The 27,147-nt window shown below is 40.1% G+C and overlaps 4 protein-coding genes across 7 annotated transcripts in view; all 4 read left to right on the top strand.

Annotated features, from left to right (window-relative positions):
• Positions 1-588: 588 nt before the first annotated feature.
• Positions 589-5,305, top strand: crabp2b (cellular retinoic acid binding protein 2, b). Its single transcript, XM_034210255.1, has 4 exons — positions 589-786; positions 4,108-4,286; positions 4,589-4,705; positions 4,969-5,305. Exons 1-4 carry the CDS (start codon positions 702-704, stop codon positions 5,017-5,019), a joined length of 432 nt encoding a protein of 143 aa, XP_034066146.1. The 5' UTR covers positions 589-701; the 3' UTR covers positions 5,020-5,305.
• A 4,146-nt stretch (positions 5,306-9,451) lies between these two features.
• scamp3 (secretory carrier membrane protein 3) lies at positions 9,452-18,565 on the top strand. The gene is made up of 9 exons (XM_034210496.1): positions 9,452-9,849; positions 10,166-10,252; positions 13,290-13,403; positions 13,715-13,835; positions 13,948-14,076; positions 16,160-16,319; positions 16,766-16,867; positions 16,962-17,079; positions 17,718-18,565. The coding sequence occupies exons 1-9, from the start codon at positions 9,796-9,798 to the stop codon at positions 17,865-17,867; spliced, it is 1,035 nt and encodes a 344-aa protein (XP_034066387.1). The 5' UTR covers positions 9,452-9,795; the 3' UTR covers positions 17,868-18,565.
• Positions 18,566-19,295: 730 nt separating this feature from the next.
• si:ch211-81a5.1 (E3 ubiquitin-protein ligase RNF115) lies at positions 19,296-23,653 on the top strand. 2 transcript variants are annotated; one of them, XM_034210437.1, is made up of 10 exons: positions 19,297-19,347; positions 19,462-19,640; positions 20,517-20,575; positions 20,754-20,811; positions 20,903-21,114; positions 21,613-21,681; positions 21,798-21,876; positions 22,123-22,216; positions 23,116-23,231; positions 23,416-23,653. In XM_034210437.1, the coding sequence occupies exons 2-10, from the start codon at positions 19,563-19,565 to the stop codon at positions 23,536-23,538; spliced, it is 888 nt and encodes a 295-aa protein (XP_034066328.1). In that variant the 5' UTR covers positions 19,297-19,347; positions 19,462-19,562; the 3' UTR covers positions 23,539-23,653. The 2 variants fall into 2 exon arrangements, with proteins under 2 accessions (XP_034066329.1, XP_034066328.1); XM_034210438.1 differs by lacking the exons at positions 21,613-21,681; positions 21,798-21,876 and having other exon boundaries at positions 19,296-19,347; positions 20,903-21,127.
• Positions 23,654-25,994: 2,341 nt separating this feature from the next.
• The window catches only part of ash1l (ash1 (absent, small, or homeotic)-like (Drosophila)), a 31,345-nt gene continuing 30,192 nt past the window's right edge, over positions 25,995-27,147 (top strand). For 2 of the 3 annotated variants that reach the window (XM_034210306.1, XM_034210305.1), the window contains exon 1: positions 25,995-26,283. The gene's annotated coding sequence lies outside the window, so the exon portion shown is untranslated. The remainder of the gene's footprint in view (positions 26,284-27,147) is intronic. The other variant, XM_034210307.1, reaches the window with a different exon arrangement.

Genomic DNA, 27,147 nt, shown 5'->3' with positions numbered 1-27,147 from the left:
AAAGCAGTAGTGTTGGGAAATGAGCGTGTACTCTACAATTAGCCAACAATGAATAAACTAGACTGATGTGTCTCTCTTAAAAGTTTTAATTCCGAAAATATGCTGATGGTACCTTCCTGGATAGATGCCTTCAGCTGTAACTCTTATCTTTTTGCTCTTTCATTACCAGCTTTGCAACCCCCCCATTCTGAAAACAATTAATTAACCCTGATATCTGATTTCACATTCCAGATCTGATATCTTAACACATGTCTTAAGATGAGAGTGAAAAGTGTCATCGTTTTGTATTGAATTGCCAAGTTATTTAGGTTGTATTACCTCTTATTTCTCAAATCACTGGGACAATTCACTTGGCATCACCCAGAGAAAAAAATCAATTAACACTTAATGTCGGGGCCTGGCTGCTCATCAACATCAAAGGACTTACTGGAAGTGCATTTTCCAGCTGGTATCCAAATATTTCACCATGCTGACAGGAGTGGAGGGTTGACTCAGGACCAGGGGGAAAGTCCCTCCCTGTCCCCGGCCTCTGCATTGGCTGGACCAGCATCAGATCCAGGAGAGCTGTCAGCCAATCAGTGCAGCGCAGATGCAGACAGCGGAGACTGCTCTACTACCCGGTTAACCGAGGGGACAGTCAGACACACAGACAGAGAACCGGAGAGTCTGCAGACACTATCGGCGTCCAATCTGCAAACATAATGGAAACGGAGAAGAAAATAGATTTCTCAGGAAAATGGAAAATGAAGACTTCACAACAGTTTGAAGAACTTTTGAAAGCTCTGGGTAAGAAATGCATTTAAAGCATGTTCTACTGCCTATACACGCATATCTTTTATTTAATTTGCTTAAAAAATGCCAAGTAAAAATCTTTCTCTGTAGAGGTCTAGCCTACTAAGCCTACTAAAAATACAATTTGGAGTCTTCCAGTCAACGTTGTAAAGGAAAAGTACAGAATTATTTAAAAGATACCATAAAGGCCCGTTTTAGAAATAAATATGTTATTAATGGATATGATTAATGATTAATTCATGTTTTCATCACTTTAATGTTGCAGCTGGTAAAGCATTGGTAGGCTATATATTTTGCCTATAAACTGCAGATTAGCTTGTGAATTTCACAGAGGGATCAACAAAGTCAGCAAAACATGATACAATATGTGTTCCTTGTATTTTGGGTAATTCATCTGTAAATCAAATTGTCAACAACAAATGTAGTCAAGTAAAACATACAATATTGCCTCTGATTTGAAGTCAAGAAATAAGTGTGAGGTAGCCAGAACTTTAAGTAATCAACTGAAAATAAGTAACTCAACTTTTCGTCAGGTACAGTATTTGAGTAAATGTACTGAGTTACTATTCGCCACAGGGTTGCATCCCCTTGTTTTCCACCTTTAGTTGAAAATGCTTTACAGGCTAAATGTAAATTTGATGCCAGTTTAGAGTCAGGCATCATATTGTTATCCAGTTTATCATCAACCATTCTGCTCCTTTGTTAAAATGCAAAAGGGAAAGGGAAGCATCTCCTCCACAAAGACCTGTCAATCTTGCTGTCAGTGGCATTATCTCCTGGAAATCCACTTTGCTAACAGGAGGTCAACTGGAGAACCAAAGTGGTCTAAAGTGTCTCTCTGTGGTTAAACTGGTTTGCTTCAGCCCTCCTTACATGTGATTATGGGAATATTGGTCATGTTAAGCTATATGAGACAGTATGGATGGCAGTTATGAGAGAGTGCAGGAGATGGAGAGGTCAGGCCAGGGCCAACCAGTGGCATCCATTAAAAATCTGAAGACAAATAGCCTGTGGAGGAATGCTAGATTAGACTCATCTGAAGCAGAGTCCTCCTCATGCGGTTGTAATTAGAGCCAGTGTAAACGGAACTAAGCCTCAACATGGGCCCCAGCAGCCAGCCGGATCTGAGACTGACTTTCCTTCACTGCCTTGGGCCTCCCTGACCCAATCTAAGGCTGTGTGTGTGTATATGTATTGCCGCCTCGAGTACCACCCCATGAGCAAATATGGTCTTTACTAAATCAAATTTGTGGGGTAGCCTTGAGCTTTATGTGGCATTCCAGTTCACATTGATCATTTCAAAAACCTAACCATCAACGGACGGACGTTTACATTTTTTTTACATTCCTAAAACATCACATCTCTTCCAATCCAGCACCAACACATGGATAAATTAGAGAACGGCCCTACCACGCTCAAGATCCCAAGGGGCTAGCGCACCAGGGCCAGAGCGGCTCTTTGAATCAACTGGCAGGGGGGCCCTTGCTGCTCACCTTACTGCAGCTTCTTATTGAAAAAGGCAACAAAGAGAAAGAAAATGACTCAATAAAATCTCATAGAGACGCGAGACTACAACAGAGACACGTACGAGTACAAAGAGACACAAAATGACCACAAAATGTCCAAAACCACCACAAAGATTCATGAAACTACTATAAACAGACACCAAACAAAATGAAAATCGGTCACAAATAGACACAAAAAGTACAACAGATACAAAGCAGGTAGAAAAACACACACATTTGCAAAAATATTGAAAATATGAAATACACAGAAAACAAAGAGATGCAAAAGCTCCACAAAGAGAGAGAACTAAAGACACAAATTTGCATCACTTTCAGTTTGTGATAAGGGTTCAAATGAATCCAGCTTCATTTGAGTTTTTAGTTGAATTGGTAGTTGCCAAATTTTGATATTGTGTTGAAGTTTTTAACAATGTCACAGTAATGAATGGTTAAAAGACCATACCAGTGGTATTGCATTTTGTAATCCATTAAAAACAACTCATATGCTTTACTGGCAGCCATTTTCTAAATATCACAAAAACGTATCTTCATTTCCCTGATTTAAAGGTCCCATGTCATGGTCATTTCTACTGATCATAATTCCATTGTTGAGGTATGCTAGAATAGATTTATATTGTACAATTTTCCAAACTCACATTGGTTTCTCATACAGCATCTCTGTAAAGTTGGCCTATGTGTATTCACTCTGTCCTAACCGGCTTGTTGGAGCTCCTGCCCCCCCCCCCCCCCCTCCCTATGAGCCCACTGTGCTCTGATTGGTCAGCTCGCCCACTGTTATAATGGCGTTAGCATTAGCAACCAGAAAATGACACCAGTAAGGACAAACAGATGAGAATGTTGCGTGGGGTCTGGGTGCCGTGTTGGCAGGACGTAGCGCGGCTCGCTGCTGCGAGGAGCGGACAGTGTGAGCTGGGTTATTTTCCTGCTTGCTGCATGGGGTCTGCGAGACAGTGAGACATCGCGAATGAAAAAAAGCCTTCATAACACACAAGGGGACGGGTAATAACCGGAAAAGCATGACATGGGACCTTTAAGTTAATTTAGTAGAGCAAATAAAAGTCAGCGTGCAGAGACTTGAAACTAGGAAACACAATGAACAGTTCACTGCCATATTCTCTTTTCATCAGTCTTATCATTATGGTGTAATGTATGTGACAGATTGCTATGACAACTTTATGACTGCCAAAAAGCATTGTTTTCATAACCTTTGTTGTGGGAAAAGCAAACTGAGAATAATAAGCAAACGCAGTTGTTGTGAAAATAGTACAATTCATTTGGTTATTGCTGTTGTGAGGCTTTCAAATATCAGATGTCATAGTTTCAAGGTCCGCCAAGCAAGCAAAATTCCTTGCTCGCAGCTGCATTACCTTAGAGAAATAACCTAAAAAGTTGGTGAAAGATTAGTTTTGATGATTTAAAGATTGCTTTCAAAGATTCAAAGGCTTTATTGTCACTGTAGATATGGCAATGCAAATATTAAGTCCCATGCTCCTCGAACAATGCAACATAAATATATATAAGACAAAAAACAATTCAACAAATGTAAAAAACAATAAAATAGTGCAAGAAGAAACAGAGTGGGATAAAATAGTGCAAGATAATCTTTTGCATGCTTTACTTCAGTTGAGAAATCAGAGTAAAAACCTAAAATCTGCCGGCAGTTTTGTTATTTGGGCTATCACCTACAAAACCACTCATATCCACTTTACATTCTTTGCACTCAACACAAACCAATATAGGTGATGTTTTCGCAACTAACAGGATTTATTTCCATTTTGTGTGTGACCAGGTGTGAATATGCTCCTGAGGAAGATTGCGGTGACAGCGGCCTCCAGCCCGGCAGTGGAAATCACCCAGCAGGATGACAGTCTGTCCATCAAGACTTCCACCAGCGTCCGCACCACCCACGTCTCCTTCACCGTGGGCCAGTCCTTCAATGAGGCCACAGTGGATGGACGTCCCTGCACGGTACACATTCCTGAATAATATCAATGCATGCATACCAGCATTTGGCAAGCTATGCGCAGAAGAAACATATGGAAATCATTTTGGTGCAACTCTAGAGTCAGCCCTGGTGATAGCACATGGATCTGTTCTTCATCAAACTTTTTCCAAGTGATTGGTGAAGGACAAATTCCTGACAGGCCAAAAAAATGTCTGATATGTAGAAATAGGCACGCTAAGCTCCAGTTATAATGAAAGAAAAGCAACTTTTATGACTTTATAGGCACTTGAATGATTTATATTCTGCGTTCTTTGAATCCTTGCAGAGTTTGCCTAAGTGGGAAACAGACAGCAAAATTAGCTGTGAGCAGACTTTACAGAAAGGCGATGGGCCCAAGACGTCGTGGACTCGAGAGGTAACCAACGATGGAGAACTGATACTGGTACGTATTTCTGGTAATTATTGTGTATAAAGCACCGATACATGACCTTATAGATAGAATGTAAGACATTCAAATGATAATCAATTAGCTTTACAAAACAAAACACTGGTTGAGAACTTTTATAGATCATCTATAAGACATAAATAAGAACAACCTTTTTTTTTGTCCTGCTTTTTTCATGAGATTCAACTTATAACTAGTTCATAATGTGTTCCCTATGAGAAAAGTGAAAACCATTTCCTTTTGTTGCTGTTTTCTTTCAGACAATGACTGCAGGGGATGTTGTCTGCACCAGAGTTTATGAGAGGGAATGAGGAAATATTTTCAAGACCGACATGCAATACTCCTGTTTTGTGCCTCATGCATGGTTTACATTTACTCGCCTTGTTTTCTCCTTCATTCTCTCAGCCAGTCTTATGTTGATCTCAAACAGTGCACTGTGTAGAAAAGGCTTCAGTTTACATGAATGTATGTTGGCACAGTAGTTGCTTTTGTAACCCCTACAGCTGAACTGTTTCTGTATCTTATATAAACGTCACACATTCCTTTTCTGAAAGCTGTGTTTAAATCCTTTTCAACATGTTAATAAACTGTTTTATAGATTCCTTTTCAAACACTCGTTCTTTATGTCGCCTCCTCCCATTCCCTTGTCGTCCATCTGCATATCACTTTACATCATTGCCTGCCATTCATACTCTCCAGATAATCCCCACCCTTTCCCCCTCCATCTTTCCATTCCCAGTCCAATACCTTGTCCCCTGTGTGCTCTTATGTCATCATAGCTCACTACAGTATGTATTCAATTAGACTAAAAACTCCCGCTTACACAATTTATATTTTGTAAACTTTGCTTTCAGGGACATTTGGCTAAGACCAGAAGGAAACAGGGAGTGGGAAGGACAGTGAGAGTTGGAAAGAGAAAGATGTCATGAGAAAGTTATTTCAAAGCATCCAGAGAGGTTATGCTTTCTATTTCCCCCTCTCCAGCTGCACCTACTTACAGAATGAGCTCAATAAAAAAATCCCCCACTCTTTTTGCTTTGGCTTTGCACTCAGGTACAAAGTGTTACGTGGCTTTCTCTTACACTGTCCAAGAAGATTTCCAGCTGCTCCCTCTCAAAAAAACCTTTTTAACATTATGAATGCAACATATTACGCAAACAGGCTTAACATGTTTAGACATATGTAGTATTTAACAGTAGAGTCCTTCAAATCTTTTGTTTACTCAACCAAAACTCAACTGCGTGGTTCAGCATGTGACAGACTGAACCTCAATGTTATGAATGGACCTTCAGGGTTTCTCAGGCACTTCCTGATGAGAGTGCTGTAACCGTTCAATCAGGCACTGATGGCTTTTTCAGGTGTTTTAAACAGTGTGAACTCAAGCGCCTCTCAGAAGTGATTTCCAGTTTATATACAGTTTCAAGCAAGCAGCAGGTTGGATGAATGTTCTCAATAATCTCTCTGGGTACATTTACTCGTGTTAGAGTACCAACACCAAAGTTCTGTATTATCAGCAAAACATGCCTAAAATCACTTGATATTATTTCATTATGAGATTGTCAACACTGCTGCATTGTGCATCCTTGTAGCAAGTTGAGGTTTAGCTGGTTTTAACTACTTTACACACATTAAGGTCAATATATCCAGTGGTTCCAAACCTAGGGGTTGGGCCCCTTAAGGATCACAAGGTAAATCTGAAGGGCCATACAATGATTAATTGTGCAGGGTAGGAAAAAAAAGCTCAAAACTACACCAAATTGTTTGATAGTTTGACCTTTTCTCGAATATTTACTATTTTATGCAATATTAAACATATTTTATATTTATTAAGATAAAACCAGTCAGAAGTTGTCTCTGGCCAGCTTTTTTTCAAGAGGGTCCGAACTATGGTTATGCTGACCACTGATGATATATGTTTTTATTTGTAAAATCTTAATCTGTAAAATAACTTGTATCGAACAATGTCAAACAAATGCAGGGGTGTAAACAAGTAACGGAAAACAAAAATGCACAAGTACTGTACAGTATCTCTAAACTGTATTTGAGTTTAGTACTTTCCAGAGTGTGTCTGCGGATAGAAAGAATGCATGGCTTACACTTTCATGTCTTCCAGGCAGAAAGTATGTTTTCAATAGCCTCAGTTAAAACCCATGTTATAGTGTAAGAACTTATCAAAACCGCAGCGCTTTAACTGCACTCTAGAGGAGATGGAAAGTTCCTTGCTAAATAAGAAAATTGGCATTGCACACACAAACACATCCAAATACACAAGATGCATAATTCTGTCTGAATTATCCCTTTGACTTTTGGTTGTTATAGCTAGGAGCGGTCTACAACACCCAGACCACACCTTGTTAGCCGGGTCACTTTCCACATACAACCGTTAGCCAGTTCATTCCTCTGGCAGTGACATCATGGAGCCTTTCGTTGCTCCATTGGCTGAAGAATGCTGCGGTTTTAGGACAGGGAGGCTCCCGGAGTCCAACATTTTAATCAGATCCATCTGGACCAATCATGAAACGGCAATTAAAGGAAATGATGAGTCACAGGAGTCAACTGTCAGACCCGGGGCATGAGGATGAATGAAATGTGTGAGCAGGTTCAAGCAGACCTCACAAAAGTTCAGCTAAAGATCATTTCATCACTACTTGACTTCTTAAAAGTAAACATCTGTAATCTTTGGAACCCTTCTTTCAAGTTGTATGTGTGAGGGCTATGCTTTTTTACTTTTAGATGTAACACACAGTATTGAGTAAGATGATTTTTCCAAACTTTAAGCCACCTAAATGAGAAATTAAAGAATACCGGATGCAAAACTGTTATCTTGTGACCCCTTAAGGCGATCCCGGCAACAACTGATCTACATTAGACAGGACCGTGTGAGAACTGTTTATGTGCGTGACAATCTGACCTATGTGTATGTATAGAAATCATATAATAATATATTTATTTCTATAGCGCTTTTCTTGAACCCAAAGACGCTTTACATTTGGGAGGGAGGGTAGACAAACAAAACAAAAACAAAGACAAAGCCTGACATATGACTGCCTCTATGGAAGGCCCTCACCCATGTGACCCCATTAAACTTCTAGGAGAAGAAAAGGGAAAGAGACCAGGCTGGATTGTGCATTAGGCCATGAAGTGAGTATAAACTATAGGTGTAATCCTTTCTACTGCTGCTCAAAAGGTGACTGAAAGGGTCATATATGAGCAGTACAAATAGTACAACCTTTGTACAAGCCTGAAAGAAAATAAGATGTATTGAAGCAACAATGCTTCAAGATTAACTTCAATTACATGTTGTAGTGAATGTGTCAAAATAAAAGGATAAACGTTTATTTTGGCTGCACTTGAAAAACACCTACTTACCTGTGGTTTAAAGTCCCTCATTCTTCATGAGAAACACCATGGGCTGAGACCGGAGAAGTAGGGGGGATTATTCCTTCAATACACAAGACTGACATCTACTGGAAGAGGAGGCAATTATCTTTTTAAAACTGCAAAGCATGAAGTAATTGTTTTAAAGTTGAGTTGTTCCTTCAAATCCTGGCTTATTTATACTATATATGTTTGTTTAATTTGGAATTAATTTAAAAAAGGAAATGTAATTAAAAACGTATATGTTATGTAATTAAAGACAAAAAGGAACGTCCTTACCATTGTTTTATATAAATTATACCACAAATTATACATAGCCTAACGTGATTGAATCCGTGTATCTACCGTCCATTTGTTTTTCTTTATTAAACACGTAAACGGAAGAGCGTCTGAGAGGCGTTTTTGGTTTTTGCCAGGTTTTTGCTTTTTACCTTACTAAATGGTCAGCGAGGGGCGGGGCGAAACTCATGGAAGTGATTTCAAAACAAAAGCACTCGTTTGCTAAAATCACACTTTGAATCACTACAGTATGCCTATCCTGTTGAAGGAACGGTGATTATTATAAACAAGGGGAATTTAGCGATCACAACGAAAACGGCCAAGACACATATTGAGCCCAGAAAATTGATGTTATTAAGGGCTGTAAATATAATAAGCCTATGTCTAAAATGGACAACATTGTTAGGAGATTTAAACTATACACCGATTCTGCACTGCGGTCACTCAGCCGTCTCTCGAGTTTGTTTGAAGTACTTGCCACAGCTACCACAGAGTAGCGGCCTCTGTGGCATATGCCGGAAGTACTTGCCACAGCTACCACAGAGTCGCGGCCTCTGTGGCATATGCCGGAAGGACTTGCCACTGCCTGCAGATGCCACGAAATGAGCCAGGCCCTACTGGTTTGTTTATTCAAATCAGCTGCTCTTCATTTTTTTCCTGCTATATTTGACGAGTGATAGCCTACAAATATATTTTACCACAAGTTCTTAAGAAAACTGACACTGTTGGAGTCGGTACTAGTTTGACTCAGAGCCATAACAGAGTTGTTCTCTCTATATGGCGCTGGTTTGACTTATACCAGAAATAAAATGAAGTACTTTGTGAGTAATCCTCTGTCAAAGTCCCCTCCTTTGTACATAATGCATGTTTTTCTGCTATCTTTGATGAATGATACAGGAAAACATACTGTTTATTGTAGAATAAATAAATATGTGAGCTATAAAAAGATGATTGTTATATGATTGTTATTAATAAATGTTATTATGCATCGAGAGATCTTTTGGGGATTTTATTCAATAAAATGTGCGGCCCAACTGCTCTCACGTGCTTGTCTGCCGCAGCAGCAGTCACATGACCGCCAGACTTGTGCTGGTTACTTCCGGTTCCTCGGCTGTTTTTCTTGTGGGAGAAAGCATCTGCTCTGCTGTGATCCGGATCCTGGCAGCCGGGACTAGAGAGGAGTCACACACCGGGGAACACAGCGTTCAACTTGTCCGTTACCGTGTTCACCTGTTCCCAAAACTGTGGAGAGATGACCACCGGAGGGGCGGGTAGCTAGTTGACTGGATACACCGACTAACACCGCCCTTCCTCTCGATTAACAAAAGAACCAAGCGCATCTTTTTTATCTGCTGGAAGAGACTCACAGTTAGCAGCGAGCGGTGGCTAATTGACATTAGCTCCCCTTTCCATAACACCAAGCCATCGATATGTCAAAATACACAAGCTTTCCAGAGCCAATGGAGGACCCCAACCCTTTCCAGGTGGGTGAAATGAAATATGAATATAATGTAATATCCTGCCTCGGTGCAGTGTTTTAATTGTGTGATGTGCAGAAGTCCCTGATGTTGGCTCTGTCTAATAGCAGGCGTGTTGTTGCTCATGTGACGTGTGTCCCTTTTTGCCTCGGCCTTTCCGCCCTCCTTTCAAGCTTTGCCCACTTGTAGCTCATATTATTAACGATGAACACATCAATAGAAGCCGCTCAGGTTTGTCGAATTTGGATGAATGTTCCAGTAGGCCAAGTCACATTTATTTATGTGCTAATTAACCCATAAACCATTTGTTTTGATCTTCTAGGACCCTGCAGTGACTCAACACAGCAGCAACACGGGTTATGCCACACTGGACCTTTACAACCCGTTTGATAACACTACTGGGCCTGGGGTGAGTAATATGTTGTATTATCTGTGAGATAATGAGGGATAATTGCTGATAGTGTACTGTATAGATAATATACAACACAACAGCTTCCTTTCGTGTCATGCCAGGGCTTGTCCCGCCTTGTTTTCTTCTGTGAGGGCATAAACTGTACAGTATACAAAGTGTGAAGGGTACATTAGGGAAACAAAATGCTATTGCCCGTTTATTTAACCCGTTTTTCCATTATTTTGGTGTTTATTTGATTGTTTTCTATTGATTTTATTGTTTTCCGTCTGATAAAATTAAATGTATTGTTCAGGTTTGATGTAAAGCAAATGTGCTATATAAACAGAAAACATATATATGATGTTGACAATCATCATCAAACACATCTTCATTCAGTTAATTTCAGATTTGTGACAAAAAAAATTGAGAAACAGAAACTGGCTCCACATTTACTTCAAGGTAATGTGCAAGTTAAATTAAATGATCCCACATTTAGCAGCAAGATGAAGAAAGGCAATTAGTTAATGTGAATGAATTGCAATTTATTAAATCTTCAATCCCATACTTATACTTTTTCTATTCAGATGTCTAATGTGTTTACTGTGTCTATCGGCACGCTTTCAGTTTTGAAATTGCAATTTAGTTTCACTTACTTCATTCCTTCTATTTGTCTCCCTGAACAAATCGCAGATGCTTGCAGTTTGGTTTTTTGCAGCCAGTCTATACTAAATTGGGAAATTATACCACCGTAACGCCCTCATTCAATGCCAGCAGACCTTGAGCTTAAATGGTGCGCTCTACTGACATGCATTTTCTTTATAAGAATAACCCAAACTAGCTAAGACACAGTAAGGCTGGAGAAATTCATACAAGTGATGATTGAGAGGGGTAGTTTCAGTTTAAGTCTTTACACTGTTTCCTTTAGAAAGATCCTGCTCAATGAACCTTTAATGAGGACACTTGATGTTGTAATATGTTCATCAAAGACCTATTGCTATAAACAGAGTAGCTGAAATATACACTTGCTTTGCGATATACATGATTCTAGAATTGAATATCTTTGCTGCTTCTAGGAAACAGCTTGGGTTCATGTGTACTTCCTGACAGCTGTTGATATTGGCAAATACTGAATCAACAAGAACTACATTTGTACTTGAAGCTGAACTAGTCTTTGCAAATCTGTTATTGAAAGCTTCATATATTGTTGTAGACATGAATGTCTCAATCGGATACCAATAAATAGATACATTTCAAACTCTGTATTTCAACTCCTCTGTGGCCATATTGTTGTTACACAGCTGCAGTTTAGTTTTTGTTTGAAAAAAAAGGTTTAAGTGTAAGGCTGGGCCAGTGTTGTAGTCAAGTCACCAATTCACGACTCTCGAGTCACCACACTTCGAGTCCGAGTCCAAGTCCGAGTCACCAAGGGAGAGTCGTAGTCGAGTCCAAGTACGAGTCACCCAAGGAGTGTCCGAGTCCAAGTCATCATTACCTGTGTCCGAGTCCGAGTCCAAGTCATCATTACCTGTGTCCGAGTCCGAGTCCAAGTCATCATTACCTGTGTCCGAGTCCGAGTCCAAGTCATCATTACCTGTGTCCAAGTCCAAGTCATCATTACCTGTGTCCGAGTCCGAGTCCAAGTCATCATTACCTGTGTCCGAGTCCAAGTCACCCAATGAGTGTCCGAGTCGAGTCCGAGTCATCATTACCTATGTTCGAGTCCGAGTCCAAGTCCGAGTCACCTAAGAAGAGTCCAAGTCAAGTCCGAGTCACAAGTCTTCATGTATTATTCTTCGTGGATATATGTGTTGAAATGTAGCTGCTCCTCTACATTACTTTCATCCTGTCATGTTATACTAATCTGTCTATTGAACTGCTGTGAAGCAAGTTTGGCTACAATTCTTGTAATAGGTGCTATACAAATATAAAGCTTATGAGTAATATTAATATTATTATTGTAAATTTACTATTTTTATTTTATTTTATTTTTTTAATATGTCTAACTATATTTAAAATGAGTTACCTTTTAGAGAAGTGATTATATTTGTATGCCAATATTTTCCTATTGTAAAGTTTTCGTTTTGCACTTTTATTTTGATAGTAATAAGATCTGTACTCTTATTTTGAAGGAACTTTTACCAGTTAAATCGGTTTACTGGTAAAGATTTAGCCCCAGAAAGTACATGGCTACTTAGCATGCAAAATGATGTCATTCTGCATGTTAAGTAGCCATGCGCTTTCGTGTTATCGGCTGAATCTTTATTTATTGATTAGATCACGTTACTCTGATGATAGTGTTCAAGACAGCCTATATGTCTGAACTCGATCCTTACGGAGCCTTCTCTTCAATATTGTTTCCACATAACGAGCATTTTGCGCTGCTCTTTTCCAATGTGGAAGCAGAATGTGTGAAAGCATACAGCACGATGCGGGGTGTGTCTCTATAGACACTACTACTACTAGACATCTCTAGACTGGAATAGCGGGCCCAGTCCGTGAACTCGCCTCACAGGTGCACACGCCAGGATAGAGGACATCAGACTCCAGAGAAAACTTGCTCGAGTCCAAGTCAGAGCGTCAATGTACAAGTCAAGTCCGAGTCATCGTGGGGGAGAAAATTCACGAGTCCGAGTCCAAGTCAGGGTACGCGAGAATTCACGAGTCCAAGTCTGAGTCGCGTCAATCAGTGCGCGAGTCCGAGTCGGGTCACGAGTCCCGAAAATCGGCACTCGAGTCCGAGTCCAGGACTCGAGTACTCCATCTCTGGGCTGGGCATTGTGATACAAATAAATATCCCAATATTTATTTACCAAATTCCTGTGCAAAATTGTAGGGTTTACTATTGTTGTTTTCATTAAATGTAAAGGAGAAATGTGATGATGGAAGAAGTAGAACATTTGATTCAAGCTCAGAAATGTACATACACAAAATCCAAGACAATATCCCATCTCATATTGATATATAATATTAATATATTGCCCAGCCCTTTTTAAGTGTTGAAGTTGGTGCATACAGGATGAGGTCACACTGATGTATGATGTCTGTCTTTCTCCAGCCTCCACCTCCGTATGAAGCTACCTCTCCCTCTGCTCCACCTGTGCCGGCTCAGACTCCCCCCAGCAGGACGACGCCCACTGAGCCTCGCAACTATGGCTCCTACACCTCCCAGGTACACATGCTGCCGAGAAGAGACACAGACAGTTGTTTCCTTTTTATGTTTCCTGAAGTATTTTTGTGTGGTTATAAATGCCGCTGCACTTCTTGGCCTTGTTTTACATAAAATAATAGATTCTTAATCTCAATGGGAGTCCTTGGTGAGAAAAAAAGGCTCAGTGTTATATATGAATGGCCATCTGAATCTCTTATAATAACAGATCGTTAACACAATCCTTTTTATTATTTATTACTTGCACAACCTCTCTCTTTGAAATTTGATATGCAGTTCTAATTCATCTTCTACTTTATGTCTTACTATGTTAGACGGCAGTGAACGCGACCACAGCAGAGCTGCTGAGGAAGCAGGAGGAGCTGGAGAAGAAAGCTCGGGAGCTGGAGAGGAGAGAGCGGGAGCTCGAGTCACACGCCCTGGGACCCGGAGCCAGTAAGAGAGGGAGGCGGGAAACCAATGCTTAAGATACCTAAATGTGTAATTGATTTAGGGAGTTAAAAAGAAATTGCCTTGATTGATGATTTCCCACTGTTGTCTTCATCAGCCCGTCAGAATAACTGGCCCCCGCTGCCATCGTTCTGCCCTGTGGGCCCCTGCTTCTACCAGGACATCAATGTGGAGATCATGCAGCGCTTCCAGCGCACCGTCACCATCATGTACTACTTCTGGATGTGTGAGTTCCTCCAACTTTTGCTCTGCACTGTTGTGTGAATTATCAGCATCAGTGTGATAAAGTTACTTACGGTGCATATCTGGGGCAGTATTAATAAATAGGGTGTGTGATTGAAGTGAAAAATGTAAATATTCACCTGCTGACACTTTAGGAAAGACACTTGTCAAATCATTCTTTTTTGATGCACCGGTCAATCTTGAGAGTTTGAGCAATTTTGCCTCTTCTTCCGACGAGCGGAATGAAAACACCCAAAATACACATTTAGTATTTGCTCCTTAATTCAACTTAAGTTAACATTAAATAATGTCTCATATACATATCTAAACATACATTTGAAGTTATCAACTACCTATTCACTTGTTATGTCTTGCAAGTGTATAATCTTTTTTTAATCAGTTTTTTTCAAACTGACCCACACATCTCCACTTCAGCAGCATTTACTACATACACAAAAACTTCCAGTTTCACTTCCTCCATATTCTAAAGTTGTTTTTATGGCTTTTGACCGTATTTTCAGATTTATGGAGTTCATAAAAAAAGAGCTATGCCAATTTCCTCTGTAAAAACCTCAGAATTTAATGTTTCAAAAAAAATGTACCTTTAATTTTAAACCTGGGTTTCAGATTTCAGCTCCAGACCAGGGTTTCCGCTAGGATTTTTTCTTGCCGGTCAAGTGTCCGGAAATAATTTATTTTACCGGACAAATTCTAAACTTACCGGTCATGTTTCAATAATAATAATAAGAATGGTGTAGCAGAGTTTCCGTTAGCAGGTAATTACCGGACTATGACCGGATATGCTGATGTTTAAAACTCAGTTAATGGGGCTCATTTTTATATTGCTTCAGTTTATAATCGTAACAGATCGAAAAGTTATTAATTTTTCAATAAATGATACGCTTCCCCAAACAACATAATTATTACATTCAAACAAACTACTTATAGTAGATGAAGTACATTATTCAAAAGTTTACATTAACTTTGAATAATAACACGGGAGAAAGGGAGCCTCTCTTTTTCCCTCTCCCTCTCCCTCTCTCTCCTGACAGCCCGTCAGTTTCTCAAGCAGCTCGCTAAACAGCGGGCGGGGCTTCAGGTGATCATGCAGAGCTGCGTGTCTCCGTCAGACTCAGCAGCTGATCTGATCTCTCTCTCGCGTCCGGTTATACTTCACTCGCGTTTATGTCCATATCGATCAGATCCAGCTCTCCTGATCGGCCTTAATAGAGAGCACCGATCAAACTATTAAGAGTTAATATTGGCCGATAATGACCGGCGGCAATCGATCGGAGCATCCCTAATTATTACCGGACATGTTGACTGGCAGGTTTTGAATTTACCGTTTTTTAATACATTTTACCAGCTAAAAAACGGTAATTACCGGCTAACGGAAACCCCGCTTCAGACATGTATGCATATTATCACATATTAAGCAAGATAATCAACAGGTGAAGTTAATTAATTTTGCCATACTCATCTGAATTGTGAAGATGCATCAGTTGAAGGGGGTGATTTTATAAATGAGAGAATCACTTCAGAAAAAGCTAGAACCGACTCAAGCCTGTGTGACTCCTCCTGCGCTGTCTGAGGTCGGAGCGGGAATGTTTGTTCAAGAAATCTGACACTTCACTGCCAGATTGAGGACTTTTATTATCTGGATGTGTGTGCTTTTGTAAACAAGAACATATTTTAAAATGAACATTAATACTGATTTTTAAAATGGAAAACAGAGGGGGAGTGAGAGGGTTGAGGCAGAAAGTGACCGAATACGATAGGAATTGGCCGAGCATAAAACCTAATATTGAACATAAATCTTGAGTCTTGAGCCTGGACCAAAGGAAAACTGAAAAAGCCACTTCTAAACCCAGCAGCAGGCAAAGAAAAGTAATACATTATGTCATAATTTGCATCAGCCAATGTCCTGACAGGTTGGCTCTTTCTTCAAAGGGAGCTGAGGTGTGTTTGATTTGTGTTCTTTGAAGTCCACAGCGCTGTCACGAAGCAACAAAGAGATCCCCCCGTTCATTCAGCTATTCTCATTTATCCTTCTGTGTCCTTTTTCTGCTTTTTTCTTCATGGTCCAGTCGGCACTTGCACACTGCTCTTCAACCTGGTCTCCTCCCTGGCCATGTTCTGTGTGGACTCCTCGGGGGGAGTTGGCTTGGGACTAGCCATCCTTTGGGCCCTCCTCTTTGCCCCATGCTCATTCGTCTGTTGGTACAGACCCATGTACAAAGCATTCAGGTGTGTACCACCATCCCCATGAAAAAGCCCAACAAAATAAAAAACAAGCTTGCCCAATGCAGATTATGGCGTAGCCCCCACATTTTTTTTTTAAATTAATAATTCGGTCTGTAAAATTATAATAAAATGTGAATCCAAGTTTCACAAAATCCTAGGTAATGTTTTCGAATGTCTTGTGTTGTCAGTTCACAACCCAGGAATATCAACTGTAATACCTCATAAAACAACAATGTCTGGTGATTACCCTGACCAAAGTATTTTAAATTCATTTAAAATGGCAATTCATTCTAATGGAATCACTTTAATTTTCGTTCAGTTAAGAAACAAATATTCTTTGTTGCATCACAGATAGGAGTCATAGGACCCTTATTTTTGTGTCAAAATCCTTTTAAATATTAAAACAAGCTCTATGTTTCACTTCTCTTTCTGTGATTTTTGTCCTCTAGGAGTGACAGCTCCTTCAATTTCTTTGTCTTCTTCTTCATTTTCTTCGCCCAAGTGGTCACCAACGTCATCATGACTATTGGTATCCCTGGATGGGGTTTCAGGTATACTTAAGCATTTCTGTGTTGAACAGACACATGGCTCCTTTCAGTTTCTGTCCTCTGTTAATTTCTCTGTCTCACTGTCTCTTCTCCTCAGCGGATGGATCGTGAGCCTGGCTGCTCTAAAGACCAGTGTCCCCGTTGGTGCGATCATGATGATGAATGCCGTCTGCTTCACTGCCCAAACCGCCATGGGGGTCGTCATGCTGCAGAAGGTGAAAACAGAATATAACACATTTTACATGGAGTGAAAATAAACGGGTAGTGACACAAATGTAGGTTTTTACTTTTGACACTAAGTACAGATTTGAAAACTCACACACAACTTGTTTAATATAATACAAGTCTTATTTATCCTGTCGTATGCTCACTACTTATCAATTACATGCAAAAGCTTACAATTAAAAACCTTGCGAAATGTTTTATTGAGCACTCATTCTGTGTGGTAAATTCTAGGGAAAAAATGGAAATTAGATTTGATAAATGCAAAATTTGAAATCCATATTTTTTAAACATAAATGCAGCACAATTATAATATATTTATTAATGTAAATTACTACAAATTAATAAGCGGAAGGACAAGTAGGTCTAGGTAAAAAAATACTTAAATAATAAATGCTTTCATCAGGCTACAAACTACTGTTAGACAATTTGCACTATCTATCTCTCTGGAAATACTTGCACCCATTGTGCCCAGGTGGTCCACCTGTCATGCAGCAGAAAACAAACAGTCTGAAGAATAGCCTCCATATCAGGTTCTGCGGATCATTTTCCGCCTCGCAATGTGCATGATATGAGGATGAATTGCTTCATGTATCGGGTGTCAGCGTGCTATTGCTCTTCCCCTCTTTAGATCCACAGTCAGTACAGGCAGACCGATGCCAGCTTCCAGAAGGCCCAAGCCGAGTTCGCCACCGGTGTCATGTCCAATCAGGCGGTACGCCAGGCCGCCACCACAGCTGCAACCAGCGCTGCCCAGGGGGCCTTCAACGCACCTCGATAGAGAGGCACGAGAGGGGCTGGGAGGGTGAGAAGGAGAGCCCTCTCAGCTCGATAGAGGATCTTTTTGGTATTTATTTCCCCACAGGTGATTAGAATTGGTCTGTATAATTACCCCTGAGCATCTGGACTTCAGGGCTCATGCATGAGACAGGTGGGGTTCTCTAAGTTCAAAGGGTGTACAGGACAAGTTAGCTACATTGCCAAACTAGGAGTCAACAAATCAGATTGTGTTGATTGTTGGAACGGAAAGATGTTACGAAATGTGAAAAAAAATAAAGGCTGAAGCTGTATGAAACGTAAATGCAGGGAACATGCTTTCTTATGGAAGGACCAGCTGTGTGCCATGTAGGACAGTGTAAGCCTGGATAGTTGCCATTTTAAATGACCTGGATGTACATTGTGTTTAGAAGGAGCCATGTTTGAGTTGGAGCTGAACACTGATATGATGCCATTCTAACAACTAATTTCTCTGTTGCTTAAGTGTAAATTAACATGTTTTGTTATTATTCCAAATAAGAATGCCTATTTACCTGTTTGCCAAATCCTGTCATACTGGAAAGATGATGAACTTGTGTTGTTTTGGTTTAAAAAATATCTGTTACTGTTCTGTTGGTGCTGCTTGTGGTTTAACGATTATTATTACATGTTACTGTCTTGGTTTTAATAAAAATATATTGTCATGCGTACTCATAACATACACTACCATAAGTTATTATTGCCTTGTCTAATTTACATTATAAATTATAAACAGGATTATATGCCAGTAGGCCGATTGGGGTCAGGCATAAGGGGAATAAACCAGAATAGCAAGACATTTTATTTATTTTGCATTTGGAGATCAAAGTTGTAGGCTAATGTTGAGAATAAAGTTAAGTAATGTGCGCACATCAACATTCCAAATGTTGATGTTTTTTTCTCGAAATATATAGCAACATATTTGTTGTATGCCTGGCAGCTGGCACAGAGTTCTACTTTTCAACAACATTTTCCCTTTATTCTCGACATGTTCACATTATTCTGAAATAACAAATTATGCTTTTCCTACTCTCATTCCCCCCCTTATGCTTGACCCTAATAAACTTCAAGGTTCAAGGCTTTTATTATTAGTAGTCATGTACATAGCTACAGTGTAGTTATGACGATGAAAATCTTTGGTCACAGGCTTTTTGATATTGTATTTATGTTTTCAATCGGTCAAACAGACCTTTTTAAGCAAGTTTAGCATATTAGCTCACACCTTAACTGACATGTGTCACTGAATTTGCTTTGCTAGGAGACTGCTTGTTAGTAGTAGCAGTAAAAGTCAGTTACATTTAAAAAAGTTTAACCCATGTGTTGCTTTTAAGAAGAGAACACATTCAACTACACCATTTGTTATTCTCTGGCGACACCCAACACACTTTAAGGAAACTGCACCCGTGATACAACAACGTGTTGCTCTTAAAGCTCTTGGCTTGTTTGGGCATCGTTGCAGAACAAAGGTAAGCCCGATTTACTAAGCCAGATGAATATTTTTATCTTTTGCAAATATTTCTTTGATAAACATGACAATGTGTGCTGGCTGCTCGGTAAAGATGTTAATGTGCCATCTGCAGCCGCGCTTCTGACAGGGACCCTCAGTGACCCGTCGGACAGCCGTGAGTGGGACTTGTATGGGCTTCCACACTGACGTCAGGCACCTCGCGTTACCGTGAAGATGGCGGAGGCTGCGGAGACACCACAACACCGTTTTTTCTGTCACTGCTGTAAAAGTGAAACAAAGCCCAAACTCCCGGTGAGTCACTTTGAAGAGTGTCTTTATTCCAAGGTTTCTGGTGGGGATCATTCACGCGGCCATCGAGGGACGGATTAACATTTTAAAAGCTCTTTCTCTTTTAGACTTGTTCAATTTACTGATATATTTGTTACCATCACAATTTGTATGATTGGAATAACAAAAGTACACACATGACAGCCTGTTGGTGGTTGTTTATGTGCGTAAAGCATGCGCCAGGATCTTACATTAGAGAGAGAGGGAGTGAAATCTGGTGATTCACGTTGCCATATTTAGCAGCACCACTGTTGGCAACTCTCTGTGTCCAGTTGTCTTCTGTCAACTGCGAGAGCGAGTAGGAGGGGCTGTCTGGGAGTTTCCACATGCACCAGGAGCGCTTCCCCCTCACTGTTACATGCCACAGAGCCGCAAATAGGTGGTGCCTTTAACCCCTGCACCCGATTTGTTTTGTCCCCTTTTGTCTCACTAAAACCCGTCTGAGAGACACAACTTTGCTTGGACTGATTTAGTTGGAGATTTATTTGATTTATTAAGTCGGAGGAAATCTCTATTGAGTGCATGTGTTGCACAGATGGCACAATTACGCACGTGTGTTTGTGTTTATATGCCTAAATGGCCAAACGTTTATGGTGACCCCTATGCACATGAATTTGTATGCTATAAATGAATGATTAATGACTTTTTGGCATAGAGATGATATGTGGCACGTCCCAAGCCAGGATCATGAATACAGAGACTTTGCAATAACAATGTGCCTTTTCGGGCTATGCCCGATACAACAAAGTATGGTCAATCATAATGACTTGGAATTATGTGATATGTTGACACATAAATATGAGTATCAACATTTACTTGTATACATATTTTCTCTTCGAGGATTTTGTCTGTCCCAGATGTGACTCTGACTTCATTGAGGAGGTGTCAGAAGACTCCAGGTACAGCTCGGTCTTGATATATACATTCACTGTTCTTAAAGTTTACTCTGCTTGATAAAAAGGTTTTGAATCATGTTACCAAGTATTAATTTAAAATGCATGATGGTCACTAGTTAGTGCCAGTGCCAGTCATTTTTGCATCACTGATTTTAAAATGTATTATTATTTTGCTGTTTAGTCTCCTGCAGAATAGTTCACCAGTGTCCAGTGAAGACTCAAACTCGTTGTTTTCAGAGGTATGTCCTCACATATTTCACTTAGTTAACATGGACACTCCTCTTTCTCTAAGGCTTTGTGTGACACATTTCTTGGCTCTGTTCCTCCAAGTTATGGCAGCTGCTGTTCATGGAGCGGTCTGCTCTGCTGTCCAATCCGCCCTCCTCAGAGTCGGACCCAGATGACAGCGAGCAGGCATCGTCAGGTCAGAGCTGTCCCTCCCCAGTGACGCCAATTGCTGCTGAGGCCGCAGAACCAGAGTCTCCCTTCCCGTCTGAAGAGGAGAGGTCGCCCAGGCCAGACCAAAGGCCAGCAGTGGAAGGGTGTGTGGACACGGTATACAGAAAAAACACCATGTGCTGAACTCTGACTTTTAAAAAATCTTCAAGTATGCTTTTACGTTTGACAGTTATTTCTCTCTTTTGATGTCTTGGTTACATACAAGATGAGATGTAGAATGTCACTGTGGTTTGGCACATCTATTCATTCATACCTTTTTTATTAAAAATCAAAGTCAACGTCAACTTTATTGTCAATCCTCTGTGTTAACAAATAAATCAGAGCACCTGAAGGTTTTATACAATTTCCAGACAGTTTTTCATTGTGTACAGATCCTCATATGGAATTGCTTCGCTTCAAAAAGTGATCAAACACTTTAGGCTCCAATACTTTATCTATTGTGTATAACATTTGACAGAGGAGAACAGCTGCATGCATCCTGGGCAAATCATAAAGGCGTGGCGTGAATTGAAGCTGAATAAAATATGTGTTGTGAAAGCAACCCAAAGCAAACATCTGCTTTCTGTTTGTGCCCTTTCAAGGATTGTGCAACAGTTCTTGACCGACCTTTTTTCCAGCAACGGAAACCCCGGTGCTGCACCAGCTGCCCTGTAACTGCTTTTTAAATGTTCGATTCACATAATTTACTTTGGATTTTCTCTAACATTGTGTGATAACCTCTCTCCCTCCCCCTTCTCTCTTGATCTCCTTATGCTTGTCTCTTTAGATCTAGCATGCTACAGTTGCACTCAAACCCTGGAGATTATGCGTGGGGTCAAGGAGGTCTTGACGCTGTCATAACAGAGGTCAGTCATAGTAGGGGAAGGGATTTCTAACCTTTTTGTTCAGTTCAAGCATGGTTCCCTTCTTGTTCTCCTTCCCTCTCCATTAACCTTTAACATAAAACACAAACCCCTCAAATTCTGTAACCATCAAGATACAAACTGTTCTTTTTTTATCCGATTCTTTTGTGTGGACTCTGTTTCCCCTCTCTGCCCCTCATGTCTCCTCGTATATATCCATTCTCTTTGTTTCTTCTCCCACTCACCTAGTTGTTGGGACAGTTGGAGAGCACAGGTCCGCCCCCTGCAGAAAAGGAGATGATCTCATCACTGCCGACAGTTTGCATCTCTCAAGAACAGACAGGTAGCAATCCTAGCACGCACACCTCTCTTTCATTCTCATATCTTTTTTCCCTCATTCCTCTCATCTCATTTTCTCCTCCTTTCTTCCCCTATCTCTTCCTGCCTTACCTTTGTTTCCTCATATAATTAATTTCCCTTGATATCTTTCCTTCACTTGTTTCACCTCTAATCTGTCCTCTCTTGTCCATCTTGTCAATTGCCTCTTTGCCCCCTCCTGTCTCTCATTTCCTTCACTTCTTTTCCCGACCCTTCTATTTGTCCTTCCCTCCTTCTATAGTTACCTCTACTTCTTTCCTCCCACCATTTATTTCCTCTTCCCAACTCTTCTTACTTCCTCTATCTTTTCATTTATTTCCTTTCCTTCCTCCTACTTTCCTTTTATTTGAGGCTTTCCTTGCATTCTTTCCTTCGATCCTCCTTCCATTTCCTTACCTCCTATCCTTTGTTTCCTTCATCTTTTTTCTTTACCTCTTCCTTCTCTTCCCATTCCTAGTTAATGTTAATAATGTTTTACTGTCCTGGATGCTCAATTAGACTAAATTATATTAATAATATAGCTTCACTTATTCAAATAATCAAGTTGGAAGTACATTTAAATGAACAAAGAAACAGAAATATAAAGAAAAGTAATATAAATATGGCAGGTAGAGCGTAATCAAGTTTTGTATAGTCCGGCTCTTTTTCATGTTGTGTTGTGCTAATTTGTGTGTTTTTGTAGAATTGTTTGAGCTTCTAAATATGTATTCAAACATCATCAAACTTTGTTACAGAGAAATTACAATTAAACATTATAGCAAATACAGGCCTGTCTTGCACATTTGAGTAGTTATGAATCATCCCAAAAACATTGACTGGGTTTTTTGTTTCTACTCTCTATGTGTTTCTGTTTTTCTCTCCCAGACTGCAGACTGGAGTGTCCAGTTTGTAGGGAGGAGTATACATCAGGGGAGTCTGTCAGGAAGCTTCCCTGCCTCCATTTCTTCCACAGTGAATGTATAGTGCCTTGGCTGGAGCTGGTAAGGGCGATGAGTGGATGTGGTCAGTGGGGGTTTGAAGCCTGGTTAGATTTGCCATGGAGGTTTTAAGAGTGTGTCACACATCCTGTCTTCAGTGCTGTGATGACAACACAGAAGCATTTTTGATACCAAAGGATTTCTCTGGTCTGACTTTTGCTTATATGTTCTTTCCTCTCCCTCACAGCATGATACCTGCCCAGTGTGCAGAAAAAGCCTTGACGGTGTCGACAACAGCCTCCCCCCCACATCAGAACCCCCAGAAGCACGCTCCATCAGGACGGAGCAACAAGAGAAGCAGGCCATCTGAGAAATGGGCCAAGCTAATATTGACTTCATTTGATGTTTTCAAGAGACCTATTTTCAACTGAGACCTTTCCCAGCAAACCGACTGCCTTTCAATTAAAAATCAAATGCAACAGTCATTACTTGCAGCTTTCACTTCAATGATCTCTGCTAAGGGATTTGATGTTTTCTTCAAAAAATGTTGGACTTACAATATGTGCAGTGTGCAGGTGTGGAGAGGAGATGATGTGTCCTCTACACTGGTTCAAGATTCAAGATATTTATCGTCATGTGCACAGTAAACAGACAGTTACACCGTACAATGAAAATCTTACTTTGCTAGTGCACCCTACGCAAGTAAAATACAGGAATATAAAAATAAATAAATACTTAGAAAAAAACAAATGGGGGGGGGTAGCATGTTCATCAGCCTGATGGCCTGTGGGTAGAAACTGTTTGTCAGTCTCGTGGTCCTGGATTTCAGACTCCTGTAGCGCCTGCCTGATGGCAGGAGAGTAAAGAGTCTGTGCTGGGGGTGTGTACTGTCCCTGATGATGTTGTGTGTTCTCCTGGTGTAAATGTCCTGAAGTGAGGGGAAGGCTGCTCCTGAGATGTACTGTGCAGTTTTTATCACACGCTGGAGTGCCTTCCTGTCCTGAGCAGTGCAGTTTCCTGATTGTCAGACCATCTATTTCTATTGTTTATTTATGTTTTGAGTAAAAAGGCAGGCAAAAAAAAGATTACGTATTTTCCCTGCTACTTTTAAGTAATTGAATGTGTAGATTGTAGAATACTTTTATTTTATTGTGCACTGTCAAGAGTGGACAACATACAGTATCTGCCTCAGAATATGTCAGAGATGTGCACCATTAGAGTTGTGGTTTTATGAATTACTTTTAAATAATGAACTAAACACAGCTGAGCTGCCAGTTGTCAAAATTATGAAAATAGTTATGAAGTGACACTTTTGCATCAAGGCCCTTTGGATGAGTTCTTGCTTAAATTATGCAGGTTCTTTTATTTTTCCACCCATTTTGATTCAGTGTTGATCTTTCTATATTAATATTTCCATAGAATTCTGTGATTTCCACCCCCTGCACTTTAACTTTTTTCAATTTCTGACAATATTTTGAGGCATGTTATCCACTCTTGACAGTGCACAATAAAATAAAAGTATTTTACAATCAAAACACAACTCTAACACATTCAATTACTTAAAAGTAGCAGGGAAAATATGTAATCTTTTTTTTGCCTGCCAAAACATAAATAAACAATATAAATAGATGGTCTGACAATCAGAATTACTTCAATTAACTTACAGCAACATGAGGAAATAAAAGTAGAACCAAGACCCATGCACAATAAACCACAATCAACTATAGTGAAACAGATACCTGCTCCTTCATAAAGTTTAATTATTCTTTCTTATGTTTTCTGGAATGGAAACATATTTGCAGAACTGTTTAAATTGAATGTAGAAAATTCAACAATGTCACTCATCCCACAGAAATACACACCTGCCTTAAAGTGGTCTGTTCATACTTTTATGGTCCTCGTCCTCTGAACTAAAAACCAACACGGTTACTAATTGGCAGCTTTTTGCCCTGTAAATAACTATTGTCTGTATATTAAATCCTAGGGTTTCAACAGCCCTGACCTAATGCACAGTATGATACTGTGTTCTCTTAAATCAGCTTTATGAACAAGTCATAGCCATAATACAGACTTATATCTGTGTACTGACCAATTTGGATGATTAATAGTCATTTTAATAAGATAAATTATGAACACAGCTTTGGATTTGGTAGTTTTCTTTGATTTGTATGATAATACATTTTACTTTTTGAAAGTCAACTAAACAAAAGTTTAAAAGTTGAAGTCGTGTGTCAATTGTGATGGGCATTTATTTTCTTTTTTTTTTTACCACTTTCTCACATTTTATAATCTTATCAATAAGTCTGAAAAAACCATCGCACCAAAACTATTGATCATTTTCAGTTATAATTGTTTCTATTTTGTGACTGATTGATGATTAAAGCTTGTTTATAAATAAGCAAAAAAATGGAAAATGCACATAGCCTATCCCAAAACCACAAATTGAAACATTTAGCTTATAGGCCTACACATGTTTACCAATATGTAGGCCTATAACATATTATATAACCTGATCAATTAGTTGATTGATCATTTCAGCCCGACAGAACAGAACAACTAACATCCTTCTGGAGCTGATTTATTTATAGGCTGAAGTGCTCCCTCCTGTACTACATACAACATTATGTTGACACTCGGCGCCGCCACTTTGACAGTTGACTGTTGCATTCCAGCAATTGGCACAAAACACAGCGCTCCGTGCAACCAACAAAAAAGTGAAATAATCATAAAAACAGACATTTTTTGTCAATGACCAGGGACCGCAGCAACCGCGAACGACGACCGACATTTGCTCTCTTCTCCTCCCCTCCGCCCGTCCTCCTCCTCCCTGATTCCCTCCCTCCCTCCTCTCCGGGACTGAGAATGCCCGTGTTGTACTGACACAGTAGCGATACGGGCTGAGTAGACATGGAGGCCCGATTAACGAGAGATGCCCGTGCTGACACATCCAGGCCCAGCTAACGGTGTGTCGGACAGGATTTTGGAGCATCTCGGGAGTTTATTACGGATACCAGTCGCTGTAAGGAACAAGGATTTTAACAACGAGGAAGAAGGAATAGAAGAAGATCCATTTCGGGTCTCTGTTGATTCAACGCAAGCCGCCATTTTGTTGACAGTTAGTGTTTTTTTAATAACCTACACTGCGCTGCATCTATTATTTTCTAATCACTGGAATTTAACTCCCCGCATTTTTTACGTGTGTTTTTCTATCGATTTAAGTGTGCGTTTGTGTTTGAATACACGTCTGGAGGTTTTTCTGTCTTAGCTGACATGCTAGTGCATCGTTAGCCGTCGTAGCTGGGATGTAGTAACACGAGTGCCGACGAGAATGTGACGGAGATGAGAGATTATGTGCATCACTTGTCCGGGGCTGTGTCATATTCACTCGCTATACACTTAATTGCTTGAATGCTGTAGGCGTTTGCTACTGATTTGCAGTTTACACACAGTGTAAATTAAAGCTGTGCTGGGCGGAATATGCCTAAATCGCCTTCAAACAGGCTGCTGATAGATGGCTAGTTAGCCGCTGCCAGTGCACAGACTGTCTATTATTGGACGGATTGTAGCTACTAGCTTGTTACAAAATAAACACAAACCTTGCACAATGTATGGGTTATAATTAGCGCCGAGTAACCACGATATCCTCATTACGTCACCGTCCTGTCTGCTATTATCTTTAATATCATGGAAATTAATATTGTGGGGGGATGCTTTACATGGTGACACTCAGTTTAACCCATCGCAACTTTGGGTTTTGGAGGTGGCAAGGTTAACAATATCTCTTTTTTGTTTGTGGCCAACCGCTCTGCGCTTTGATTTCTGATTTGATTTGTGGCTGTGTTCAAGATTATTATCTTGTTATAACCTATTTGGCACGTTTAAAAAGACAAAACGTGCTGTGTTGTTCTAGCTTAAATACTTGGGACAAAATACTCCCCTCAGGTTAGCTTTAGCTCATGGTGCTTGCGTTAGATATATT

This window comes from Gymnodraco acuticeps, unplaced genomic scaffold (assembly GCF_902827175.1).
Source record: "Gymnodraco acuticeps unplaced genomic scaffold, fGymAcu1.1, whole genome shotgun sequence".
NCBI classification, from domain to species: domain Eukaryota; kingdom Metazoa; phylum Chordata; class Actinopteri; order Perciformes; family Bathydraconidae; genus Gymnodraco; species Gymnodraco acuticeps.
Note: the sequence above shows the minus strand (reverse complement) of the source record. Positions and strands in the feature narration are given on the sequence as shown.